The 25,061-nt window shown below is 41.9% G+C and overlaps 1 protein-coding gene across 1 annotated transcript in view; it reads right to left on the bottom strand.

Moving 5' to 3' along the window:
• The window catches only part of map3k9 (mitogen-activated protein kinase kinase kinase 9), a 52,254-nt gene that overhangs the window by 19,949 nt on the left and 7,244 nt on the right, over nucleotides 1–25,061 (bottom strand). Inside the window, exons 3-7 of the mRNA XM_014192389.3 lie at nucleotides 22,714–22,909; nucleotides 9,394–9,574; nucleotides 3,858–4,006; nucleotides 2,824–2,999; nucleotides 2,306–2,546 (exon numbers count right to left, since the gene is read on the bottom strand). Of these exons, the coding sequence (XP_014047864.1) occupies nucleotides 2,306–2,546; nucleotides 2,824–2,999; nucleotides 3,858–4,006; nucleotides 9,394–9,574; nucleotides 22,714–22,909 (943 nt within the window). The remainder of the gene's footprint in view (nucleotides 1–2,305; nucleotides 2,547–2,823; nucleotides 3,000–3,857; nucleotides 4,007–9,393; nucleotides 9,575–22,713; nucleotides 22,910–25,061) is intronic.

Consider the following 25,061-nt stretch of genomic DNA (forward strand, 5'->3'; position numbering starts at 1 on the left):
AACTCAACTCTGTAGTGGTGGGCCGTGAGGCAGAGTTCAGTGGAGCAGCTTCAACTGTAAACTTGACCCCGTCCTTTATAAATCAAAATATTACAAGCGGAGGTCTTTCACGTTATTCTACCACAGAGGAGCACTGTTTTTTTATTTATTATGGAAACCCAAAGGACTCATACCTAACCGCCCAGGGGCTTTCCATAGCCCCCCAGTGCACTCTGTCCATTGTGCTGACACAGTGCAGCGGAGATGCAGATTTTGCACCAACCTGTCACTCAATCATTTGAACTTTGTTGCTATTTTTATATACAGGGACATAATACTAAAACTGAACGGGTTAAGCCTCTCTCTCTCTCTCTCTCTCGTGGATCCTGTTTTTATATACAGGGACATAATACTAAAACTGAAGGGGTTAAGCCACTCTCTCTCTCTCTCTCTCTCTCTCTCGTGGATCCTGTTTTTATATACAGGGACATAATACTAAAACTGAAGGGGTTAAGCCTCTCTCTCTCTCTCTCTCTCTCTCGTGGATCCTGTTTTTATATACAGGGACATAATACTAAAACTGAAGGGGTTAAGCCTCTCTCTCTCTCTCTCTCTCTCTCTCGTGGATCCTGTTTTTATATACAGGGACATAATACTAAAACTGAAGGGGTTAAGCCTCTCTCTCTCTCTCTCGTGGATCCTGTTTTTATATACAGGGACATAATACTAAAACTGAAGGGGTTAAGCCTCTCTCTCTCTCTCTCTCGTGGATCCTGTTTTTATATACAGGGACATAATACTAAAACTGAAGGGGTTAAGCCTCTCTCTCTCTCTCTCTCTCTCTCGTGGATCCTGTTTTTATATACAGGGACATAATACTAAAACTGAAGGGGTTAAGCCTCTCTCTCTCTCTCTCTCTCTCTCGTGGATCCTGTTTTTATATACAGGGACATAATACTAAAACTGAAGGGGTTAAGCCTCTCTCTCTCTCTCTCTCTCTCTCGTGGATCCTGTTTTTATATACAGGGACATAATACTAAAACTGAAGGGGTTAAGCCTCTCTCTCTCTCTCTCTTGTGGATCCTGTTTTTATATACAGGGACATAATACTAAAACTGAAGGGGTTAAGCCTCTCTCTCTCTCTCTCTCTCTCTCGTGGATCCTGTTTTTATATACAGGGACATAATACTAAAACTGAAGGGGTTAAGCCACTCTCTCTCTCTCTCTCTCTCTCGTGGATCCTGGCCCTGCATTTGAACTTTTTTTTTGTTATATGTCCCTATCTTTATATATAGGGACATATAACTAAATAAATATATAACGAAATAAATATAAATATATAACTAATATATAACTAAATAAATATATAACTAAATAAATATAAATATATAACTAATATATAACTAAATAAATATATAACTAAATAAATATAGAACTAAATAAATATAAATATGTAACTAATATATAACTAAATAAATATAGAACTAAATAAATATATAACTAAATAAATATAAATATGTAACTAATATATAACTAAATAAATATATAACTAAATAAATATAAATATATAACTAATATATAACTAAATAAATATAAATATATAGCAAAATAAATATAAATATGTAAATAAATATATAACTAATAAATAACAAAATAAATATATAACAAAATAAATATATATATAACTAAATAAATATAAATATATAAATAAATATAAATATATAAATAAATAAATAAATATATAACTAAATAAATATATAACAAAATAAATATATATATAACTAAATAAATATAAATATATAAATAAATATAAATATATAAATAAATAAATATATAACTAAATAAATATATAACTAAATAAATATATATATAACTAAATAAATATAAATATATAAATAAATTTAAATATATAAATAAATAAATATATAACTAAATAAATATAAATATATAAATAAATATAAATATATAACTAAATAAATATATAACTAAATAAATATAAATATGTAACTAATATATAACTAAATAAATATATAACAAAATAAATATATAACTAAATAAATATATAACTAAATAAATATATATATATATATAACTAAATAAATATAAATATATAACTAAATAAATATATAACTAAATAAGCCACTCTTTGCCATGGCAACATGCATTCACACACAGAAACAGAAACAAACATTCAGACACAGATGCACTCAAACAGTCAACTCTTCAATGGGCAGTAGCGCAGAGCCATTATGAATCCTGACCTTTGCATTTGAGACCCACAGACATCAGACTGCCTGCCGTCCAGTCCTACCGATGAAATACCTACCCGAAGGCAGACTGATCCTGTTCCCATCCTTCAGTTTGAGACGTGAGCGTCTGAACTTGCCCTGCCTGCTCTCAACGCGGGGTTTCTCCTGATACAGCTGGTGGATGATAACGTTTAGTTCTCTCTCCAGGATATGGATCTCTCTCTCTGCCAGTTCCTGCTCCCTCCTCCTCAGCTCCTCCTCCTGGCTCTTCTGCTGCAGCGCCGCACGACTCAGCTCCTCCTCCCACGACCTCAGCTCCTGGTGACAAGGTCAGAGGTCATGGGAGATTTAACCATGGTGGTGATATTTATAAAAAAAAATTCGGGAGGGGGGGGGGGGGTTATAGATTACACTACAGCATATCACTATCCATAGCCTGGTTCAACAACCATTAAAGTTGTCAAGAGAACACAAACAAATCTGCAACCAGGCTAGATTATCACATGGTCCCATATTGTATAATGTGGAAACCGTCACAGTATAGAGGCCTCTGATCTTTTGAAAGCTGACTAAGAAGCCTATCTATCCCGCTAACCTTCTCCTTGACCCTAAGCTGGTCGAACATCTCCTGAATCTCCATCTTCCAGTCGTCCTGCAGGGAATGAAAGGACTCGACTGGCATCTCGAAGAAACCTGATTCCTCTATAGTTGTCAACTGGTCCAGGATACTGGTAAAGAGAGGTCGCAGGTGGGGGTCTGGACTCCAGCAGTCTGGACGAGAGAAGTTGAAGAAGCAGCAGAAGAAGAAGAAGAAGTTAAAGGTGGTGTGTTTAGATGTACCACAGATAGAACAATGAGACAGATATTTTCACTGGATGTGATAAATGTGAAGCATCCTGTTGGCCGTTTCCACTCACTACCAAATATGGTGGTGAGAGGAAACACAGTGGCCCGCCAGTGGGAGAAGGAGATGGATTTTGGCCGACATTTTTCTACTGTTCTCATTGATGAAACATTTGATCTCAATACAGTTTCCGGCTTCCAAAACTACAATATTTTACAAACAGAGTGGACTAAGTTTTTATAGATTTTACCCTTTGCCAAAGTTGCGTTGTTTAGAAAGAGTGGAAGGGCGAATTGAGTTATTACACAAGCGCACTTCAAACAGTAGGCGTTCCCTAACGGAAATATGCAAATACATGCTAGAACGCGCCGATAGGCTCCTGCTAACTCGTGCTTGGCTCTGCCCACCTCCTTTCTTGTTCTGCCCAACCATGAATCATTTGTTTCCATTGGAAACGACAGGCTGTGATCTATCTTGGGTTAGTTATAAAAACTCTTTGGATGTAATGTGCTGTTAGTATCTCTCTCTCTCTCTATAAAAAAAAGTTATATATGACGGTACTCAATGAATCTACAGAGGACCTCAATGTAAATAAGTTACAATTTATTTTTGTACAAATATCAATCTATTATGGATCAGGATGGAGATGGATATATTTATTTATATACATATTTTATAATCGAATCATCTGTATTATTAAAAGGTAATGAAGTTTACGTTCTCTCAACAAATAGGTGGCTATTGACCTCATTTAAGAATACCTAACAGAAATCAGCTCATCTTACCTTCCATAAGACGGGCGAAGGGCTCTGGGCAGGTGGAAGGGATGGGCAACGCCAACTTATTCATGGCTACTCCATACGCCACAGCTAGACAATCAATGCCCCTGAATGGGACTTCTCCCGTTAGCAGCTCCCACAGAAGAACCCCGTAGCTACAGGGTTGGGAGGAAGAGATCAGGAAAGAGATGGAAGAAGTTATGGAAACAGAAAACTGGGATTTCTGGGAATCTTGGGAATTTTGGGAAAGCTAACGGAGTTTTGAAACCTTATGCTTTATAAGCTTATATTTATATTAATATCTTTCTTTTGTCAGTATCAGCAGGAAACAGAGTGGCAGAATTCAGAATACAGCTAGAGAATAGACAGCAGAATAGACAGCAGAATAGACAGCAGAATAGACAGCAGAATAGACAGTAGAGAGAATAGACAGCAGAATAGACAGCAGAATAGACAGCAGAATAGACAGCAGAGAGAATAGACAGCAGAATAGACAGCAGAGAGAATAGACAGCAGAATAGACAGTAGAGAGAATAGACAGCAGAATAGACAGTAGAGAGAATAGACAGCAGAATAGACAGCAGAATAGACAGCAGAATAGACAGCAGAGAGAATAGACAGCAGAATAGACAGCAGAGAGAATAGACAGCAGAATAGACAGCAGAGAGAATAGACAGCAGAATAGACAGCAGAATAGACAGTAGAGAGAATAGACAGCAGAATAGACAGCAGAATAGACAGCAGAGAGAATAGACAGCAGAATAGACAGCAGAATAGACAGTAGAGAGAATAGACAGCAGAATAGACAGCAGAATAGACAGCAGAGAGAATAGACAGCAGAATAGACAGCAGAATAGACAGCAGAGAGAATAGACAGCAGAGAGAATAGACAGCAGAATAGACAGTAGAGAGAATAGACAGCAGAATAGACAGCAGAATAGACAGCAGAGAGAATAGACAGCAGAGAGAATAGACAGCAGAGAGAATAGAAGGCAGAATAGACAGTACAATAGACAGTACAATAGACAGTATAATAGACAGTAGAGAGAATAGACAGCAGAATAGACAGCATAGATAATAGAAGGCAGAATAGACAGTAGAATAGACAGTAGAATAGACAGCAGAGAGAATAGACAGCAGAATAGACAGCAGAATAGACAGCAGAGAGAATAGACAGCAGAATAGACAGCAGAGAGAATAGACAGCAGAATAGACAGCAGAGAGAATAGAATGCAGAATAGACAGTACAATAGACAGTACAATAGACAGTACAATAGACAGTAGAGATAATAGACAGCAGAATAGACAGCAGAGATAATATAAGGCAGAATAGACAGTAGAATAGACAGTAGAATAGAGAGCAGAGAGAATAGACAGTAGAATAGACAGTAGAGAGAATAGACAGCAGAATAGACAGTATAATAGAGAGCAGAGAGAATAGACAGCAGAATAGACAGCAGAATAGACAATACAATAGACAGTAGAATAGACAGTAGAGAGAATAGACAGCAGAATAGACAGTATAATAGAGAGCAGAGAGAATAGACAGCAGAATAGACAGTAGAACAGACAGTAGAATAGACAGTAGAATAGACAGCAGAATAGACAGCAGAGAATAGACAGCAGAAAATAGACAGCAGAATAGACAGCAGAATAGACAGCGGAGAGAATAGACAGCAGAGAGAATAGACAGCAGAGAGAATAGAAGGCAGAATAGACAGTACAATAGACAGTACAATAGACAGTATAATAGACAGTAGAGAGAATAGACAGCAGAATAGACAGCATAGATAATATAAGGCAGAATAGACAGCAGAATAGACAGTAGAATAGAGAGCAGAGAGAATAGACAGCAGAATAGACAGTAGAATAGACAGTAGAATAGACAGTATATTAGACAGTAGAATAGACAGTAGAGAGAATAGACAGCAGAATAGACAGTAGAATAGAGAGCAGAGAGAATAGACAGCAGAATAGACAGTAGAATAGACAGTAGAATAGACAGTAGAGAGAATAGACAGCAGAATAGACAGTATAATAGACAGTAGAATAGACAGAGAGAATAGACAGCAGAATAGACAGTAGAATAGACAGTAGAGAGAATAGACAGCAGAATAGACAGCAGAGAGAATAGACAGCAGAATAGACAGTAGAACAGACAGTAGAATAGACAGTAGAGAGAATAGACAGCAAACTAGACAGCAGAGAGAATAGACAGCAGAATAGACAGCAGAGAGAATAGACAGCAGAATAGACAGCAGAGAGAATAGAAGGCAGAATAGACAGCAGAGAGAATAGAAGGCAGAATAGACAGTACAATAGACAGTAGAATAGACAGTAGAGAGAATAGACAGCAGAATAGACAGCAGAGATAATAGAAGGCAGAATAGACAGCAGAATAGACAGTAGAATAGACAGTAGAATAGACAGTAGAGAGAATAGACAGCAGAATAGACAGAATAGACAGTAGAGAGAATAGACAGCAGAATAGACAGTATAATAGAGAGCAGAGAGAATAGACAGCAGAATAGACAGCAGAGAGAATAGACAGCAGAATAGACAGCAGAGAGAATAGACAGCAGAATAGACAGCAGAGAGAATAGACAGCAGAATAGACCGCAGAGAGAATAGACAGCAGAATAGACAGCAGAGAGAATAGACAGCAGAATAGACAGCAGAGAGAATAGACAGCAGAATAGACAGCAGAATAGACAGCAGAGAGAATAGACAGCAGAATAGACAGCAGAGAGAATAGACAGCAGAATAGACAGCAGAATAGACAGCAGAGAGAATAGACAGCAGAATAGACAGCAGAGAGAATAGACAGCAGAATAGACAGCAGAGAGAATAGACAGCAGAATAGACAGCAGAGAGAATAGACAGAATTCTTTAACCAGGGGCGGGGCCTTCGCCAGGGTTGCAATCTGAACCCTGCACTCTTCAATATTTATATCAATGAATTGGCCACAATTCTACAACAATCCTCAGCCCCTGGTGTTAGTCTCCACAATTCAGAGCTTAATTAAATTATCCGGATTTCAAGGAATTAGACCAAAGTTCTCAATTGGTACAAAATATACAATGCCTTCAGAAGGTATTCACACCCCTTTACTTTTTAATAAATGTTGTGTTACAGCCTGAATTTAAAATGGATTAAATGTTGATTTTTTTGTCACTGCACACAATACCCCACAATTATTAGTAGTTTTATTTTTTACAAATGAATTACAAATTAAAAGCTGAAATGTCAATAAGTATTCAACCCCTTTGTTATGACAAGCCTAAATAAGTTCAGGAATAAACATTTGCTTAACTTGTCACATAATAATTTGCATGGACTCACTCTGTGTGCAATAATAGTGTTTAACATGATATTTGAATGACTACCTCATCTCTGTACCCCACACATACAATTATCTGTAAGGTCCCTCAGTCGAGCAGTGAATTTCAAACACAGATTCAACCACAAAGACCAGTGCCTCGCAAAGAAGGGCACCTATTGGTAGATGGGTCAACATAAAAAAGCAGACATTGAATATCCCTTTGAGCATGGTGAAGTTATTAATTACACTTTGGATGTCGTATCAATACACCCAGTCACTACAAAGATACAGGCGTCCTTCCGAACTCAGTTGCCGGAGAAGAAGGAAACCGCTCAGGGATTTCACTATGAGGCCAATGGTGACTTTAAAACAGTTACAGAATTGAATGACTGTGATAGGAGAAAACTGAGGATGGATCAACAACATTGTAATTATTCCACAAGATTCTCCTACATGTCCAGAGGAAACTACAAACAATGCATGCAGGGCAGAATTAGGCCAATATCCAATAATAGTACAAACGTACGTTTTGAAACATCTAAAATACAGTGACCCCTCTCATATCACTACCAAGCCCTGCAATGCCAAGAGCTGAGCAAAGAAAATAGTCCCCTCATCCATCTGGTCCTGGGGCTGAGTTCACAAACCTGTTCTACTAACACACTGAAGCCTCAGGACCCTCACCCAGCTGGTCCTGGGACTGAGTTCACAAACCTGTTCTACTAACACACTGAAGCCTCAGGACCCTCATCCAGCCGGTCCTGGGGCTGAGTTCACAAACCTGTTCTACTAACACACTGAAGCCTCAGGACCAGAACATCCAATCAATCAGAATAAACCAAATTACAACACAGTCAAAACAAAACTACATAACTTATTGGGAAACACAAGCACAAACACAAAGCAAAATGCAGTGCTATCTGGCCCTAAATCGAAAGTACACCGTGGCAAACTATTTGACCATGGTTACTGATCAAAAGTGTAGGCTCAGTGAGCACAGCCTTGCCATTGAGAAGGGTAGACACAGGAAAACCTGGCTCCCTGTTGAGGAAAGGCTGTGCAACCACTGCACCACAGCAGAACTTGAGACAGAGCTGTATTATAAAAAGTATCAAACAATTAGTGTCATTTACCCAAATTTGAAACCCTTATTCAAGGTTTCAAAGACCTCTCTGATGAGGATAGGCTACCCGTCCTGTTGGGGGAGGACACAGAGAGGTGTGGGTTGGCAGCGCACTACATTGCTGCCTGCCATAAGATGATGGACAGTGTCTAACAGACCAACTAACCTGTACATTATGGCCCCACAGAGAGACAGGGACAGGGCCATCCCTGTCCACAGCCTCCAACTACCTCCACACCTCCAGCCAGGCAGATATTTCATACTAAAACAAGGGCTGGACACAAGCCACCTGGCATGGTCAATGATAAGTCACGAGAGTCTGCTGCAACATAGAAAGTCCTGCTTCTGGCCTGCTCCTGATGCATATCGTAAATGACCTTTAAATGGAATTAAATCCTGGCCTTATCAGAGCTGATGTGGCTAGGTTATTCTATGTTTCAGACGAGGATAAGACGATCACAGTCATCTCTTGTTGAAAACGATTGCAGCGTTGGTTCCTTATTTGGGTGCAGTATTCATACTACTACTGCAATGCTTTACCAGATCCAGAGCTGAATAAATGACTCAATGCTTTACCAGATCCAGAACTGAATAAATGACTCAATGCTTTACCAGATCCAGAACTGAATAAATGACTCAGTGCTTTACCAGATCCAGAACTGAATAAATGACTCAATGCTTTACCAGATCCAGAACTGAATAAATGACTCAGTGCTTTACCAGATCCAGAACTGAATAAATGACTCAGTGCTTTACCAGATCCAGAACTGAATAAATGACTCAGTGCTTTACCAGATCCAGAACTGAATAAATGACTCAATGCTTTACCAGATCCAGAACTGAATAAATGACTCAGTGCTTTACCAGATCCAGAACTGAATAAATGACTCAATGCTTTACCAGATCCAGAACTGAATAAATGATTCAATGCTTTACCAGATCCAGAACTGAATAAATGACTCAGTGCTTTACCAGATCCAGAACTGAATAAATGACTCCTCCAGCCCTCTAGATCTAAGTGAGATAGAACAGATAGCTTCCTGCCTCATCACTTCCTGTCCCGACCCATGCGCACCCCCCACCCCCCCCAGCCCACCTCCAGACGTCGCTGCCTTTAGAGAAGGTGGAGGAGCGGATAACCTCTGGTGCCATCCAGGCGTAGGTGCCCGCGGCTGACATCTTGGTGGTACGGTGCCACTCCCTCGCCAGGCCGAAGTCGGTGATCTTCAACGTCTTGTTGGTCAGATCCTCCATCTCCACCTTCTCCAGGATCAGGACTGATCCAGAGGTCGCAGGTGAGATCCAGGAGAGTGAGGGAGGGAGGGAGGGAGTGATGAGGAGGGTTTTGGTTGGAGCGGGTGGGGGGATAACGGTAACATGGGTGTGTTGGAAGGTGGGAGGGGTTTGAATGAAGAGGGATATTTGGGGTTTTGGTGGCAGGATGGCAGGATGGCAGGCAGTCATTCAAATATAAATTATTAAAGTTGTTTTCCAAAATAAAGGGAAGAACAAAAGGGAAAACAAGAAGAGGCCATGATGAAAGGAGAGAGAGAAGCAAGCAGGAAGAGAAACAACAAAAGACAAAAGTGAATGAGATGATTAAAGTATAAAGAAAGCAGGGAAGAAACACAGGCCTTGATTAATGTTAAGTTTTCACTTTGTCCTTGTGAGTCTGTGAATCACACCCACACACACACACGCGCACTCACACGCGCACGCGCACACGCACACACGCGCACACACGCACACGCAGAAACACACACACGCACAAACACACACACACACACACACACATGGACACCCACACACACACGCACCCACATGGACACCCACACACACGGACACACACACACACACACACACAAAAGAGGAGGCTGGTGGGAGTAGCTATAGGAGGGACAACTGTAAGGACTGGAATGGAGTCAAAAACATTCCCCACCATTCTCCATACACACCACCAGTCTCCATATACACCACCAGTCTCCATATACACCACCAGTCCCCATATACACCACCAGTCCCCATACACACCCCCAGTCCCCATATACACCCCCAGTCCCCATACACACCACCAGTCCCCATATACACCACCAGTCCCCGTATACACCACCAGTCCCCGTATACACCACCAGTCCCCATATACACCACCAGTCTCCATATACACCCCCAGTCCCCATATACACCACCAGTCTCCATATACACCCCCAGTCCCCATATACACCACCAGTCTCCATATACACCACCAGTCTCCATATACACCACCAGTCCCCATACACACCCCCAGTCCCCATATACACCCCCAGTCCCCATATACACCACCAGTCCCCATATACACCACCAGTCCCCATATACACCACCAGTCCCCATATACACCACCAGTCTCCATATACACCCCCAGTCCCCATATACACCACCAGTCTCCATATACACCACCAGTCCCCATATACACCACCAGTCCCCGTATACACCCCCAGTCCCCGTATACACCCCCAGTCCCCATATACACCACCAGTCTCCATATACACCCCCAGTCCCCATATACACCACCAGTCTCCATATACACCACCAGTCCCCATATACACCCCCAGTCTCCATACACACCACCAGTCTCCATATACACCACCAGTCCCCATACACACCACCAGTCCCCATACACACCCCCAGTCCCCATATACACCACCAGTCTCCATATACACCACCAGTCCCCATATACACCACCAGTCCCCATATACACCACCAGTCTCCATATACACCACCAGTCCCCATATACACCACCAGTCTCCATATACACCACCAGTCCCCATATACACCCCCAGTCCCCATATACACCACCAGTCTCCATATACACCACCAGTCTCCATATACACCACCAGTCCCCATACACACCACCAGTCCCCATATACACCCCCAGTCCCCATATACACCACCAGTCTCCATATACACCACCAGTCCCCATATACACCACCAGTCCCCATATACACCACCAGTCTCCATATACACCCCCAGTCCCCATATACACCACCAGTCTCCATATACACCACCAGTCCCCATATACACCCCCAGTCCCCATACACACCCCCAGTCCCCATATACACCCCCAGTCCCCATATACACCACCAGTCCCCATATACACCACCAGTCCCCGTATACACCACCAGTCCCCATATACACCACCAGTCTCCATATACACCCCCAGTCTCCATATACACCACCAGTCTCCATATACACCACCAGTCTCCATATACACCACCAGTCCCCATACACACCACCAGTCCCCATATACACCACCAGTCCCCATATACACCACCAGTCTCCATATACACCACCAGTCCCCATATACACCACCAGTCCCCATATACACCACCAGTCCCCATATACACCACCAGTCCCCATATACACCACCAGTCTCCATATACACCCCCAGTCTCCATATACACCCCCAGTCCCCATATACACCCCCAGTCTCCATATACACCCCCAGTCTCCATATACACCACCAGTCTCCATATACACCACCAGTCCCCATATACACCACCAGTCTCCATATACACCACCAGTCACCAGTCCCCATATACACCACCAGTCCACCAGTCCCCATATACCACCAGTCCCCATATACACCACCAGTCTCCATATACCCCCCTACTCTCCACTCTCTCTGCTCTACTCTCCACCCTACGCTCTCTGCTATACTCTCCACCCCACTCTCTCTGCTCTACTCTCCACCCCACTCTCTCTGCTCTACTCTCCACCCCACTCTCTCTGCTCTACTCTCCAACCCCACTCTCTCTGCTCTACTCTCCAACCCCACTCTCTCTGCTCTACTCTCCAACCCCACTCTCTCTGCTCTACTCTCCAACCCCACACTCTCTGCTCTACTCTCCACCCCACTCTCTCTGCTCTACTCTCCACCCCACTCTCTCTGCTCTACTCTCCACCCCACTCTCTCTGCTCTACTCTCCACCCTACTCTCTCTGCTCTACTCTCCACCCCACTCTCTCTGCTCTACTCTCCACCCCACTATCTCTGCTCTACTCTCCACCCTACCCTCTATGTTATAGTCTCTATTCTTCCTCACAATGCCAGGCCCGCTGTTGTGGCTGCAGGTGTCCCACATGGCACTATATAGGAAACAAGGGGTGTGTCTGCAGACTACAGGCTGGGGCTTCCTCATGTACCGGAGTAGTTCTGTGGGTTTAGACGGATGGGCTTTAGTACAATGAACCGTAATATGAGAAGTAGGCTAAAGTCATTCAATTAACTGACAATGGAATTCAAATCAGATCTAGGGCTAATTTCATTTACATTTTGGCATGTTTTTCTAGATTTAGAAGAAAAAGCAGCATTTATAAAGCAAACATTATCCCGTAGGACAAGCGCAGGAATTTTTTTCTTCAGAATATTGACAAAATATATATATTTGAAGGGGGTTAGCCATCAGTTGAAGAGTTGATAAGCCACTGACAGAGTTGACAACAGATACTCAAAACAGACATATTTTTGCCTCAAAATAAAAGTTCAATACAAACATTTGTAATATGGAAAATTATTAATTTGACAAATTTGACCAAAAAAAAAAAAAAATGTTTATTCTTCATTCAAGTAGAAAACACAGCAACTTAGTTTTTACGTAGTTTCTTTATGACTCTAAAACCTAATTAAAATGTAACATATTTGAACCTGAATCGTATCTTAATCTATCAGGCAGATGAAGTTGACAGTTTATGGTTGTTGTGAACATGGGGATTCCACATTTGTTTGTTTAACCTTTTAATGCAGTGGGCTAAATCAGGGTCACACAGAGTGTTTATTGGTAGTCTTAAACAAATCTACTTTGAAACAAAAGTCTACACCTCACACACATGGTTATGGGCTTTAATAAAAGAAGACACCTGTACCATGTCAGATATAGAGTTGAAATGTATTACATTTAGAGTTTGCATCCCAATATTACACTTTATACACAGTTGAAGTCAGAAGTTTACATACACCTTAGCCAAATACATTTAAACTCAGTTTTCCCACAATTCCTGACATTTAATTCTAGTTAAAAATTCCCTGTCTTAGGTCAGTTAAGATCACCACTTTATTTTAAGAATGTGAAATGTCAGAATAATAGTAGAGAGAATTATTTATTTCAGCTTTTATTTCTTTCATCACATTCCCAGTGGGTCAGAAGTTTACATACACTCAATTAGTATTTAGTAGCATTGCCTTTAAATTGTTTAACTTGGGTCAAACGTTTCGGGTAGCCTTCCACAAGCTTCCCACAATAAGTTGGGTGAATTTTGGCCCATTCCTCCTGACAGAGCTGGTGTAACTGAGTCAGGTTTGTAGGCCTCCTTGCTCGCACACGCTTTTTCAGTTCTGCCCACAAATTTTCTATAGGATTGAGGTCAGGGCTTTGTGATGGCCATTCCAATACCTTGACTTTGTTGTCCTTAAGCCGTTTTGGATATAGATTCACTTTGTACCTGTTTCCTCCAGCATCTTCACAAGTTCCTTTGCTGTTGTTCTGGGATTGATTTGCACTTTTCACACCAAAGTACGTTCATCTCTAGGAGACAGAACTTGTCTCCTTCCTGAGCGGTATGACGGCTACATGGTCCCATGGTGTTTATACTTGCGTACTATTGTTTGTACATATGAACGTGGTACCTTCAGGCGTTTGAAAATTGCTACCAAGGATGAACCAGACTTGTGGAGGTCAATAATTTTTTTTCTGAGGTCTTGGCTGATTTATTTTGATTTTCCCATGATGTCAAGCAAAGAGGCACTGAGTTTGAAGGTAGGCCTTGAAATACATTCACAGGTACACCTCCAAATGACTCAAATGGTGTCAATTAGCCTGTCAGAAGCTTCTAAAGCCATGACATCATTTTCTGGAATTTTCCAAGCTGTTTAAAGGCACAGTCAACTTAGTGTATGTAAACTTCTGACCCACTGGAATTGTGATACAGTGAATTATAAGTGAAATAATCTATCTGTAAACAATTGTTGGAAAAATTACTTGTGTCATGCACAAAGTAGATGTCCTAACCGACTTGCCAAAAATATAGTTTGTTAACACGAAATTTGTGGATTCGATGAAAAACGAGTTTTAATGACTCCAACCTAAGTGTATGTAAACGTACGACTTCAACTGTACATCGCAGAAAACTGAAATATAACAAAACCGTTTGACATAAACACTGTTTTTTTTCAATGTTAAATTTTTTTTTACAAAAAATAATGAATTATGAAATTATGAAAAATATGAATAACATTCCACCCATGAGACCAAAGAGGGCCTTTTGGTCATTGACTGCAGGAAAGGGATCTATCAACAGTAGAGGACATTCCAGATGTCACATCCTGACCATAGTAAGCTGTTATTTTCTATGGTAGAGTAGGTCAGGGCGTGACGGGGGGGGGGGGGGGGGGGGGTTATTCTATGTGTCCTATTTCTATGTTCTTAGGTTCTAGTTTTTGTATTTCTATGTTGGTCTTGTTTGGGATGATCTCCAATTAGAGGCAGCTGGTCTTCGTTGTCTCTAATTGGAGATCATACTTTAGTAGGGGTTTTTCTTCCTGGGTTTTGTGGGTGATTATTTTTGAGTAGTGTTTGTTTCTCCTCTGCGTCACGGTTTGTTGTTTTGTCTATTCAGTTATTTGATGTATTGCATAGTTTCACAGAGTAAATAAAAATGTGCAACTACACACACGCTGCAGCTTGGTCCTCTCCTCTTGACAGCCGTGACACCAGACCATGAGTGGTCTTGTTGCACTAGATGTAATGAGGACATGAACAAAGGTTCCTTATGGTATAGGTGACCCTGCTTATTCCTGATTCATTTAGGATTTTAGACCAATCTGACTGTTGACCAAATTAACAGACATCTTTTAGGAGTAACAGTTTTTGAGAGAAATATTATTTAAAGTCACAGAGGACTAATTGCAAGAAGCTATATATACATTTATTTCAGTTAATGTCCATTATTGCTAGTTTTTTTTTTATCTTAAAAACTTTTTTGGAGAGTTTGCAATTGGGATCCTTTGCTCCAGACCAGGGCATTTCCAGGCATAGAGTCGACATGGAAATGAATAATATTGAAAGTATTTAGAAAATTCCCCAAAACAAATATTTTCCTTATAAAATTCCACTAAAAGCTCAAATAATGCAAAAAAAATTTTGTTAATTAAATGAAGAAAAAAAATCTTTGTTTCCTTGCCGGACTAGGATTGTCCCGACTTTCAAGAATCCTTGATAAAAATCTTTCCTGCTATTCTACACATTTTGTCATGAGGCTGAGAGAAAATGTTGCGGCTTTAAAGTGAATTTCCTGTAAATAATTCATGGCTTATGAGGTGTTCATATGCTATTTAGGGGGCCCGACTTCCAGGGGTTGGGGCCCCCAAAGCTCATGGGCCCCTTCGCCTTGTGGGGGGGGGGGGGGGGGGGCTCTGCCAGTGCTCACCAGGTAAACAACAACCTAATAAAGTGTAACTTTATGTAGTGTGGGGATGCCCCCTGGACGTGGGCTTACGTACATTAACAGCGTGTATCTGGGATAGACCCGTTATTGGCTTGTCATCCCAAAACAGTCTAACACAACAAAGGGAACGGGGCTAACCGCAAGCCAACGGGAGAGGAGAATCTGCCTATGTTGACTGGAAGTAGCCAATAGGAAGGCATGGACTGAGCATGGGACAAAATCCTGTATAATAGGCTTGGGGTTAGGGGATCCTGCAGGGCTCACACACACACACACACACACACACACACACACACACACACACACACACACACACACACACACACACACACACACACACACACACACACACACACACACACTTTCTACAACTCTCATTGTTGTCTGTATCAATGCTCATCTAACTGGGTATCATTGAGGTTCTCCTAACATTTTTCCTACCACTTAGAAAATACTTGGCTGACGAGTGTGAGGTGTCATGTGCAACCTCATAGCCGTGGGAAGGGTTGCTGGAGGTGCTGAAGCCCTCCCTGGTTGTGAGGTGGTAAAACTGCAGAAAATGTGTAAGAATTTGTGTTGTTGCAATACAAAACGATAAAATAATTTTTTAAAATGCATTATTAATATATATGTTAATGGTATTGGGGTAAAGGAGAGGGGTAAAAATAGGATATTTATATATGGGCCCCATTCTGCATGGAGAGATCTCAGCTCTGTTTTGGGCCCCATTCTGCATGGAGAGATCTCAGCTCTGTTTTGGGCCCCATTCTGCATGGAGAGATCTCAGCTCTGTTTTGGGCCCCATTCTGCATGGAGAGATCTCAGCTCTGTTTTGGGCCCCATTCTGCATGGAGAGATCTCAGCTCTGTTTTGGGCCCCATTCTGCATGGAGAGATCTCAGCTCTGTTTTGGGCCCCATTCTGCATGGGAGAGATCTCAGCTCTGTTTTGGGCCCCATTCTGCATGGAGAGATCTCAGCTCTGTTTTGGGCCCCATTCTGCATCCTGCATGGAGAGATCTCAGTTATGTTTTGGGCCCCATTCTGCATGGAGAGATCTCAGTTCTGTTTTGGGCCCCATTCTGCATGGAGAGATCTCAGCTCTGTTTTGGGCCCCATTCTGCATGGAGAGATCTCAGCTCTGTTTTGGGCCCCATTCTGCATGGAGAGATCTCAGCTCTGTTTTGGGCCCCATTCTGCATCCTGCATGGAGAGATCTCAGTTATGTTTTGGGCCCCATTCTGCATGGAGAGATCTCAGCTCTGTTTTGGGCCCCATTCTGCATGGAGAGATCTCAGCTCTGTTTTGGGCCCCATTCTGCATGGAGAGATCTCAGCTCTGTTTTGGGCCCCATTCTGCATGGAGAGATCTCAGCTCTGTTTTGGGCCCCATTCTGCATCCTGCATGGAGAGATCTCAGTTATGTTTTGGGCCCCATTCTGCATGGAGAGATCTCAGCTCTGTTTTGGGCCCCATTCTGCATGGAGAGATCTCAGTTATGTTTTGGGCCCCATTCTGCATGGAGAGATCTCAGTTCTGTTTTGGGCCCCATTCTGCATGGAGAGATCTCAGCTCTGTTTTGGGACCCATTCTACATGGAGATATCTCAGCTCTGTTTTGGGCCCCATTCTGCATGGAGAGATCTCAGCTCTGTTTTGGGCCCCATTCTGCATGGAGAGATCTCAGCTCTGTTTTGGGCCCCATTCTGCATGGAGAGATCTCAGTTCTGTTTTGGGACCCATTCTGCATGGAGAGATCTCAGCTCTGTTTTGGGCCCCATTCTGCATGGAGAGATCTCAGCTCTGTTTTGGGCCCCATTCTGCATGGAGAGATCTCAGCTCTGTTTTGGGCCCCATTCTGCATGGAGAGCTCTCAGCTCTGTTTTGGGTCCCATTCTGCATGGAGAGATCTCAGCTCTGTTTTGGGCCCCATTCTGTATGGAGAGATCTCAGCTCTGTTTTGGGCCCCATTCTGCATGGAGAGCTCTCAGCTCTGTTTTGGGCCCCATTCTGCATGGAGAGATCTCAGCTCTGTTTTGGGCCCCATTCTGTATGGAGAGATCTCAGCTCTTGTTCTGTAAGTGGTGCCCTCATGATATGCTCTCATCTATTCAGTTGTGGGGGTTTGGAGTCAGACACGCTCTGCTGTATGATAGACAGTTTAGTTTGAGTTGAGTTGGGTCTCTCCCTCTCTGTCTGTCCCTCTCCCCTCTATCTCTCTCCCTCTACTCTTCTCCTTGTGGTGGATAGTGATCTGGAGCACTGGCTTCCTGTTAAGGCTAGGGCTGATTTCAAGGTTTTACTGCTAACCTACAAAGCATTACATGGACTTGCTCCTATCTATCATTCCGATTTGGTCCTGCCGTACATACCTACACGTACGCTACGGTCACAAGACGCAGGCCTCCTTATTGTCCCTAGAATTTCTAAGCAAACAGCTGGAGGCAGGGATTTCTCCTATAGAGCTCAATTTTTATGGAATGGTCTGCCTGTCCATGTGAGAGACGCAGACTCGGTCTAAACCTTTAAGTCTTTATTGAAGACTAATTTCTTCAGTAGGTCCTATGATTGAGTGTAGTGATTGAGTGGGGTTATATCCTACCTGTTTGGCCCTGTCCGGGGGGTTTCATCGGATGGGGCCACAGTGTCTCCTGACCCCTCCTGTCTCAGCCTCCAGTATTTTTGCTGCAGTAGTTTATGTGTCGGGGGGCTAGGGTCAGTCTGTCACATCTGGAGTATTTCTCTTGTCTTTTCCGGTGTCCTGTGTGAATTTAAATATGCTCTCTCTAATTCTTTCTTTCTTTCTTTCTTTCTTTCTTTCTTTCTTTCTCTCTTTCTTTCTTTCTCTCTCTCGGAGGACCTGAGCCCTAGGACCATGCCTCAGGACTACCTGGCTTGATGACTCCTTGCTGTCCCGAGTTCACTTGGCCGTGCTGCTGCTCCAGTTCCAACTGTTCTGCCTGCAGCTATGGAACCCTGACCTGTTCACCGGACGTGCTACCTGTCCCAGACCTACTGTCCCAGACCTGCTGGAACCCTGACCTATTCACCGGACGTGCTACCTGTCCCAGACCTGCTGTCCCAGACCTGCTGGAACCCTGACCTGTTCACCGGACGTGCTACCTGTCCCAGACCTGCTGTTTTCAACTCTCTAGAGACAGCAGGAGCGGTAGAGATACTCTCAAAGATCGGCTATGAAAAAGCCAACTGACACTTACTCTTGTGTTACTGACTTGTTGCACCCTCGACAACTACTATGATTATTATTATTTGACCATGCTGGTCATTTATGAACATTTGAACATCTTGGCCATGTGCTGTTATAATCTCCACCCGGCACAGCCAGAAGAGGACTTGCCACCCCTCATAGCCTGGTTCCTCTCTAGGTTTCTTCCTAGGTTTTGGCCTTTCTAGGGAGTTTTTCCTAGCCACCGTGCTTCTACACCTGCATTGCTTGCTGTTTGGGGTTTTAGGCTGGGTTTCTGTACAGCACTTTGAGATATCAGCTGATGTAAGAAGGGCTATATAAATACATTTGATTTGATTTTGATTTAGTCTGGCCCAGGGGTGTGAAGGTGAATGGAAAGGCACTGGAGCGACGAACCACCCTTGCTTTCTCTGCCAGGCCGGTTCCCCTCTCTCCACTGCGATTCTCTGCCTCAAACCCTATTTCGGGGGCTCGGTCACTGGCTTACTGGTGCACTTCCATGCTGTCCCTAGGAGGGGTGCGTCACTTGAGTGGGTTGAGTCTCTGACGTGATCTTCCTGTCCGGGTTGGCGCCCCCCTCGGGTTCGTGCAGTGGGGGAGATCGTTGTGGGCTATACTCGGCCTTGTCTCAGGATAGTAAGTTGGTGGTTGAAGATATCCCTCTAGTGGTGTGGGTACTGTGCTTTGGCAAAGTGGGTGGGGTTATATCCTGCCTGTTTGGCCCTGTCCGGGGGTATAGTCGGATGGGGCCACAGTGTCTCCCGACCCCTCCCGTCTCAGCCTCCAGTATTTATGCTGCAGTAGTTTGTTGTGTCGGGGGGCTAGGGTCAGTCTGTTATATCTGGAGTATTTCTCCTGTCTTATCCAATGTTCTGTGTGAATTTAAGTATGCTCCCTCTAATTCTCTCTCTCATGCCTCAGGACTACCTGGTCTGATGACATCTGGCTGTCCACAGTCCACCTGGTCGTGCTGCTGCTCCAATTTCAACTGTTCTGCCTGCGGCTATGGAACCCTGACCTGTTCACCGGACATGCTACCTGTCCCAGACCTGCTGTTTTCAACCCTCTCTCTCTACCACACCTGCTGTCTCTAACTCTGAATAATCGGCTATGAAAAGCCAACTGACATTTACTCCTGAGGTGCTGACCTGTGTCACCCTCTACAACCACTGTGATTATTATTATCTGACCCTGCTGGTCATCTATGAACGTTTGAACATCTTGGCCATGTACTCTTATAATCTCCACCCTATCACAGCCTGAAGAGGACTGGCCACCCCTCAGAGCCTGGTTCCTCTCTAAGTTTCTTCCTAGGTTCTGGCCTTTCTAGGGAGTTTTTCCCTGGCCACCGTGCTCCTACATCTGCATTGCTTGCTGTTTGGTGTTTTAAGCTGCGTTTCTGTATAGCACTTTGTGACATTGGCTGATGTAAGAAGGGCTTTATAAATACATTTGATTGATTGATTAATTCTATTTTCTATTAGTTAATAATTCTAAAACTTGGAGAAAAGGGAACGGGACCAATATCAAATAAGGAACGTGGCATTCTCTCTCCCTGGCCTCGAAGGCCTGCTCCTGCCCATGTCAAAGAGGTAGAATACCAGCCCAGTTGTCTAACGCAGGCCCAGCGAGTGCCGCTTTCCACCTGATGGTGCTGGATCGAGGTGAGCGCTTTTCTCTCGCGACGGATCACATAACTGTCCATTTGTGCTCCGTTTTAATAGGCACAACGTTGTGTTTCCTAATTTAGTTACAACACTCCTCTAGTTCTCTCTCCCTCACACACACACACACACACACACACACACACACACACACACACACACACACGTTGTAATTATGCAGCACAGATGTGCGCAGTTTTGCAAACAGTCATGAGTTAAATTAACTTAGGCGGCAGTGACTACTGTTATCCAATCTTAACCTATGCTTAGGCTACTCCCCTCCCCGCGGTCAGAACCCCCCAACTCAAAACATCTTCCCATGGCTATGTGCAACACAAGTGATTCATTGAATGTTATGCCCATGTTATTACTATGTTATTACTATGTTACTACTATGTTACTACTATGTTATTACTATGTTACTACTATGTTACTACTATGTTATTACTATGTTACTACTATGTTACTACTATGTTACTATGTTACTACTATGTTATTACTATGTTACTACTATGTTACTACTATGTTACTACTATGTTACTACTATGTTACTACTATGTTACTACTATGTTACTATGTTACTACTATGTTATTACTATGTTACTACTATGTTACTACTATGTTATTACTATGTACTACTATGTTACTACTATGTTACTACTATGTTACTACTATGTTACTACTATGTTATTACTATGTTATTACTATGTTACTATGTTACTACTATGTTACTACTATGTTACTACTATGTTACTACTATGTTATTACTATGTTATTACTATGTTATTACTATGTTACTACTATGTTACTACTATGTTACTACTATGTTACTACTATGTTATTACTATGTTACTACTATGTTACTACTATGTTACTACTATGTTACTACTATGTTACTACTATGTTACTACTATGTTTTTACTATGTTACTACTATGTTACTACTATGTTACTATGTTACTACTATGTTACTACTATGTTACTACTATGTTATTACTATGTTGTTGCCATGTTACTGCCATTTTAATACTGTTAATACTATGTTACTACTATGTTACTACTATGTTACTATGTTACTACTGTGTTACTACTATGTTATTATTATGTTACTACTATGTTACTACTATGTTACTACTATGCTATTACTATGTTATTATTATGTTACTACTATGTTATTACTATGTTACTACTATGTTATTATTATGTTACTACTATGTTACTACTATGTTACTACTATGTTATTACTATGTTTTTACTATGTTACTACTATGTTACTACTATGTTACTATGTTACTACTATGTTACTACTATGTTACTATGTTACTACTATGTTACTACTATGTTACTACTATGTTACTATGTTACTACTATGTACTACTATGTTACTACTATGTTACTACTATGTTATTACTATGTACTACTATGTTACTACTATGTTACTACTATGTTATTACTATGTTGTTGCCATGTTACTGCCATTTTAATACTGTTAATACTATGTAATTACTATGTTACATCTATGTTACTACTATGTTATTACCATGTTACTACTACATTATTACTATGTTATTACTACGTTATATCTACATTACTACATGTTACTACCATGTTACTACCATGTTATTGCCATGTTATTACTGCGTTATATCTACGTTATTACCATGTTATTACCATGTTATTACCATGTTATTACCACTATGTTACTACTATGTTATTACCATGTTACTACCACGGTATTACCATGTTATTACTACATTACTACTATGTTATTACTATGTTACTACTATGTTACTACCATGCTACTACAACGTTATTACCATGTTACTACATGTTACTACTATGTTATTACTGTTACTACCACGTTATTACTACATTACTACTATGTTATTACTATGTTATTACTACTATGTTATTACTACATTACTACTGTTACTAGTATGTTATTACTATGTTATTACTACATTACTACTATGTTATTACTACATTACTACTATGTTATTACTACATTACTACTATGTCACTACTATGTTATTACTATGTTATTTCAATATCACGTATATTAACATTCTCTTACTGTTGCTAGACTTGAGGTCTCTGTGTATGACGGGGACGATGGCCTGACAGTGGAGGTAGTGCATGGCACGGGCGATCTGCACGGCCCAGTCTACCAGGGTGCATGGTGGGATACGTTTCCCCGACAGGGCTCGGTTCAGCGGTCCTCCCCGGGCAAACTCCATCACTAGGCACAGTGTCGGCTCCTGGAGACACACCTGTTAAACGAGAGGAGTGGAAATGAACCAAATCAGGAATCAGTACAGTACATCGTATCATTATAAGCTGAAATGATCGATTTTACACGTCTAAAACATACAGGAATGATGATTATTAGGGTTCAGAAAAAAATGCAATACATGTTTATTATTCTTATTATAATGCCATGCGTGGGTCTTCAACAACACAGGTATATGTCATCAATACAGGTGTAGGTCTTCATCAATACAGGTGTATGTCTTCATCAACACAGGTATATGTCTTCATCATCACAGGTATATGTCTTCATCAATACAGGTATATGTCTTCATCATCACAGGTATATGTCTTCATCAATACAGGTATATGTCTTCATCAATACAGGTATAGGTCTTCATCAATACAGGTATATGTCTTCATCAATACAGGTATATGTCTTCATCAATACAGGTGTGTCTTCATCAATACAGGTATATGTCTTCATCAACACAGGTATATGTCTTCATCAATACAGGTATATGTCTTCATCAATACAGGTATATGTCTTCATCAATACAGGTATATGTCTTCATCAATACAGGTGTGTCTTCATCAATACAGGTATATGTCTTCATCAACACAGGTATATGTCTTCATCAATACAGGTATATGTCTTCATCAATACAGGTATATGTCTTCATCAACACAGGTATATGCATCTCCAGGTGCACCTAAACATACACCTGGGTTAGAAGATTTACACCTGGGTTTGAAGACGTACACCTGGGTTAGAAGATTTACACCTGGATTAGAAGACGTACACCTGGGTTAGAAGACGTACACCTGGGTTAGAAGACGTACACCTGGGTTAGAAGATTTACACCTGGATTAGAAGACGTACACCTGGGTTAGAAAATGTACACCTGGGTTAGAAGACGTACACCTGGGTTAGAAGATTTACACCTGGATTAGAAGACGTACACCTGGGTTAGAAAATGTACACCTGGGTTAGAAGACGTACACCTGGGTTAGAAGATTTACACCTGGATTAGAAGACGTACACCTGGATTAGAAGACGTACACCTGGGTTAGAAGACGTACACCTGGGTTAGAAGATTTACACCTGGATTAGAAGACGTACACCTGGGTTAGAAGACGTACACCTGGGTTAGAAGATTTACACCTGGATTAGAAGACGTACACCTGGGTTAGAAAATGTACACCTGGGTTAGAAGACGTACACCTGGGTTAGAAGATTTACACCTGGATTAGAAGACGTACACCTGGGTTAGAAAATGTACACCTGGGTTAGAAGACATACACCTGGGTTAGAAGATTTACACCTGGATTAGAAGACGTACACCTGGATTAGAAGATTTACACCTGGATTAGAAGACGTACACCTGGGTTAGAAGACGTACACCTGGGTTAGAAGACGTACACCTGGATTAGAAGATTTACACCTGGATTAGAAGACGTACACCTGGATTAGAAGATTTACACCTGGATTAGAAGACGTACACCTGGGTTAGAAGACGTACACCTGGGTTAGAAGACGTACACCTGGGTTAGAAGACGTACACCTGGGTTAGAAAATGTACACCTGGATTAGAAAATGTACACCTGGATTAGAAAATGTACACCTGGATTAGAAAATGTACACCTGGGTTAGAAGACATACACCTGGGTTAGAAGACATACACCTGGGTTAGAAGACGTACACCTGGGTTAGAAGACGTACACCTGGGTTAGAAGACGTACACCTGGGTTAGAAGACGTAGGGCTGCATCCCAAATGTCACCCTATTCCCTTCATAGAGCACTACTTTAGACCAGGGCCCATTCCCTATAGAGTGCACTACCTTTGATTAGGGCCCATTCCCTATAGAGTGCACTACTTTTGATCAGGGCCCATTCCCTGTATAGTGCACTACTTCTGACCAGGTCCCATAGGGAGACTCATTTATCCACATGTCCCATGGCCATGATTCTTATCAGCAGGGATCTCATATCTCATCCCTCCATCCCCCAGTAGGGCCATGATATTAGGGTGGTGCAGCAAGATTCTTACCCCCAGTAGGGCCATGATATTAGGGTGATATAGCAGGATTCTTACCCCCAGTAGGGCCATGATATTAGGGTGATATAGCAGGATTCTTACCCCCAGTAGGGCCATGATATTGGGGTGATACAG

This window comes from Salmo salar, chromosome 01 (genome assembly GCF_965601325.2).
Source record: "Salmo salar chromosome 01, fSalSal1, whole genome shotgun sequence".
Taxonomy (NCBI): Eukaryota; Metazoa; Chordata; class Actinopteri; order Salmoniformes; family Salmonidae; genus Salmo; species Salmo salar.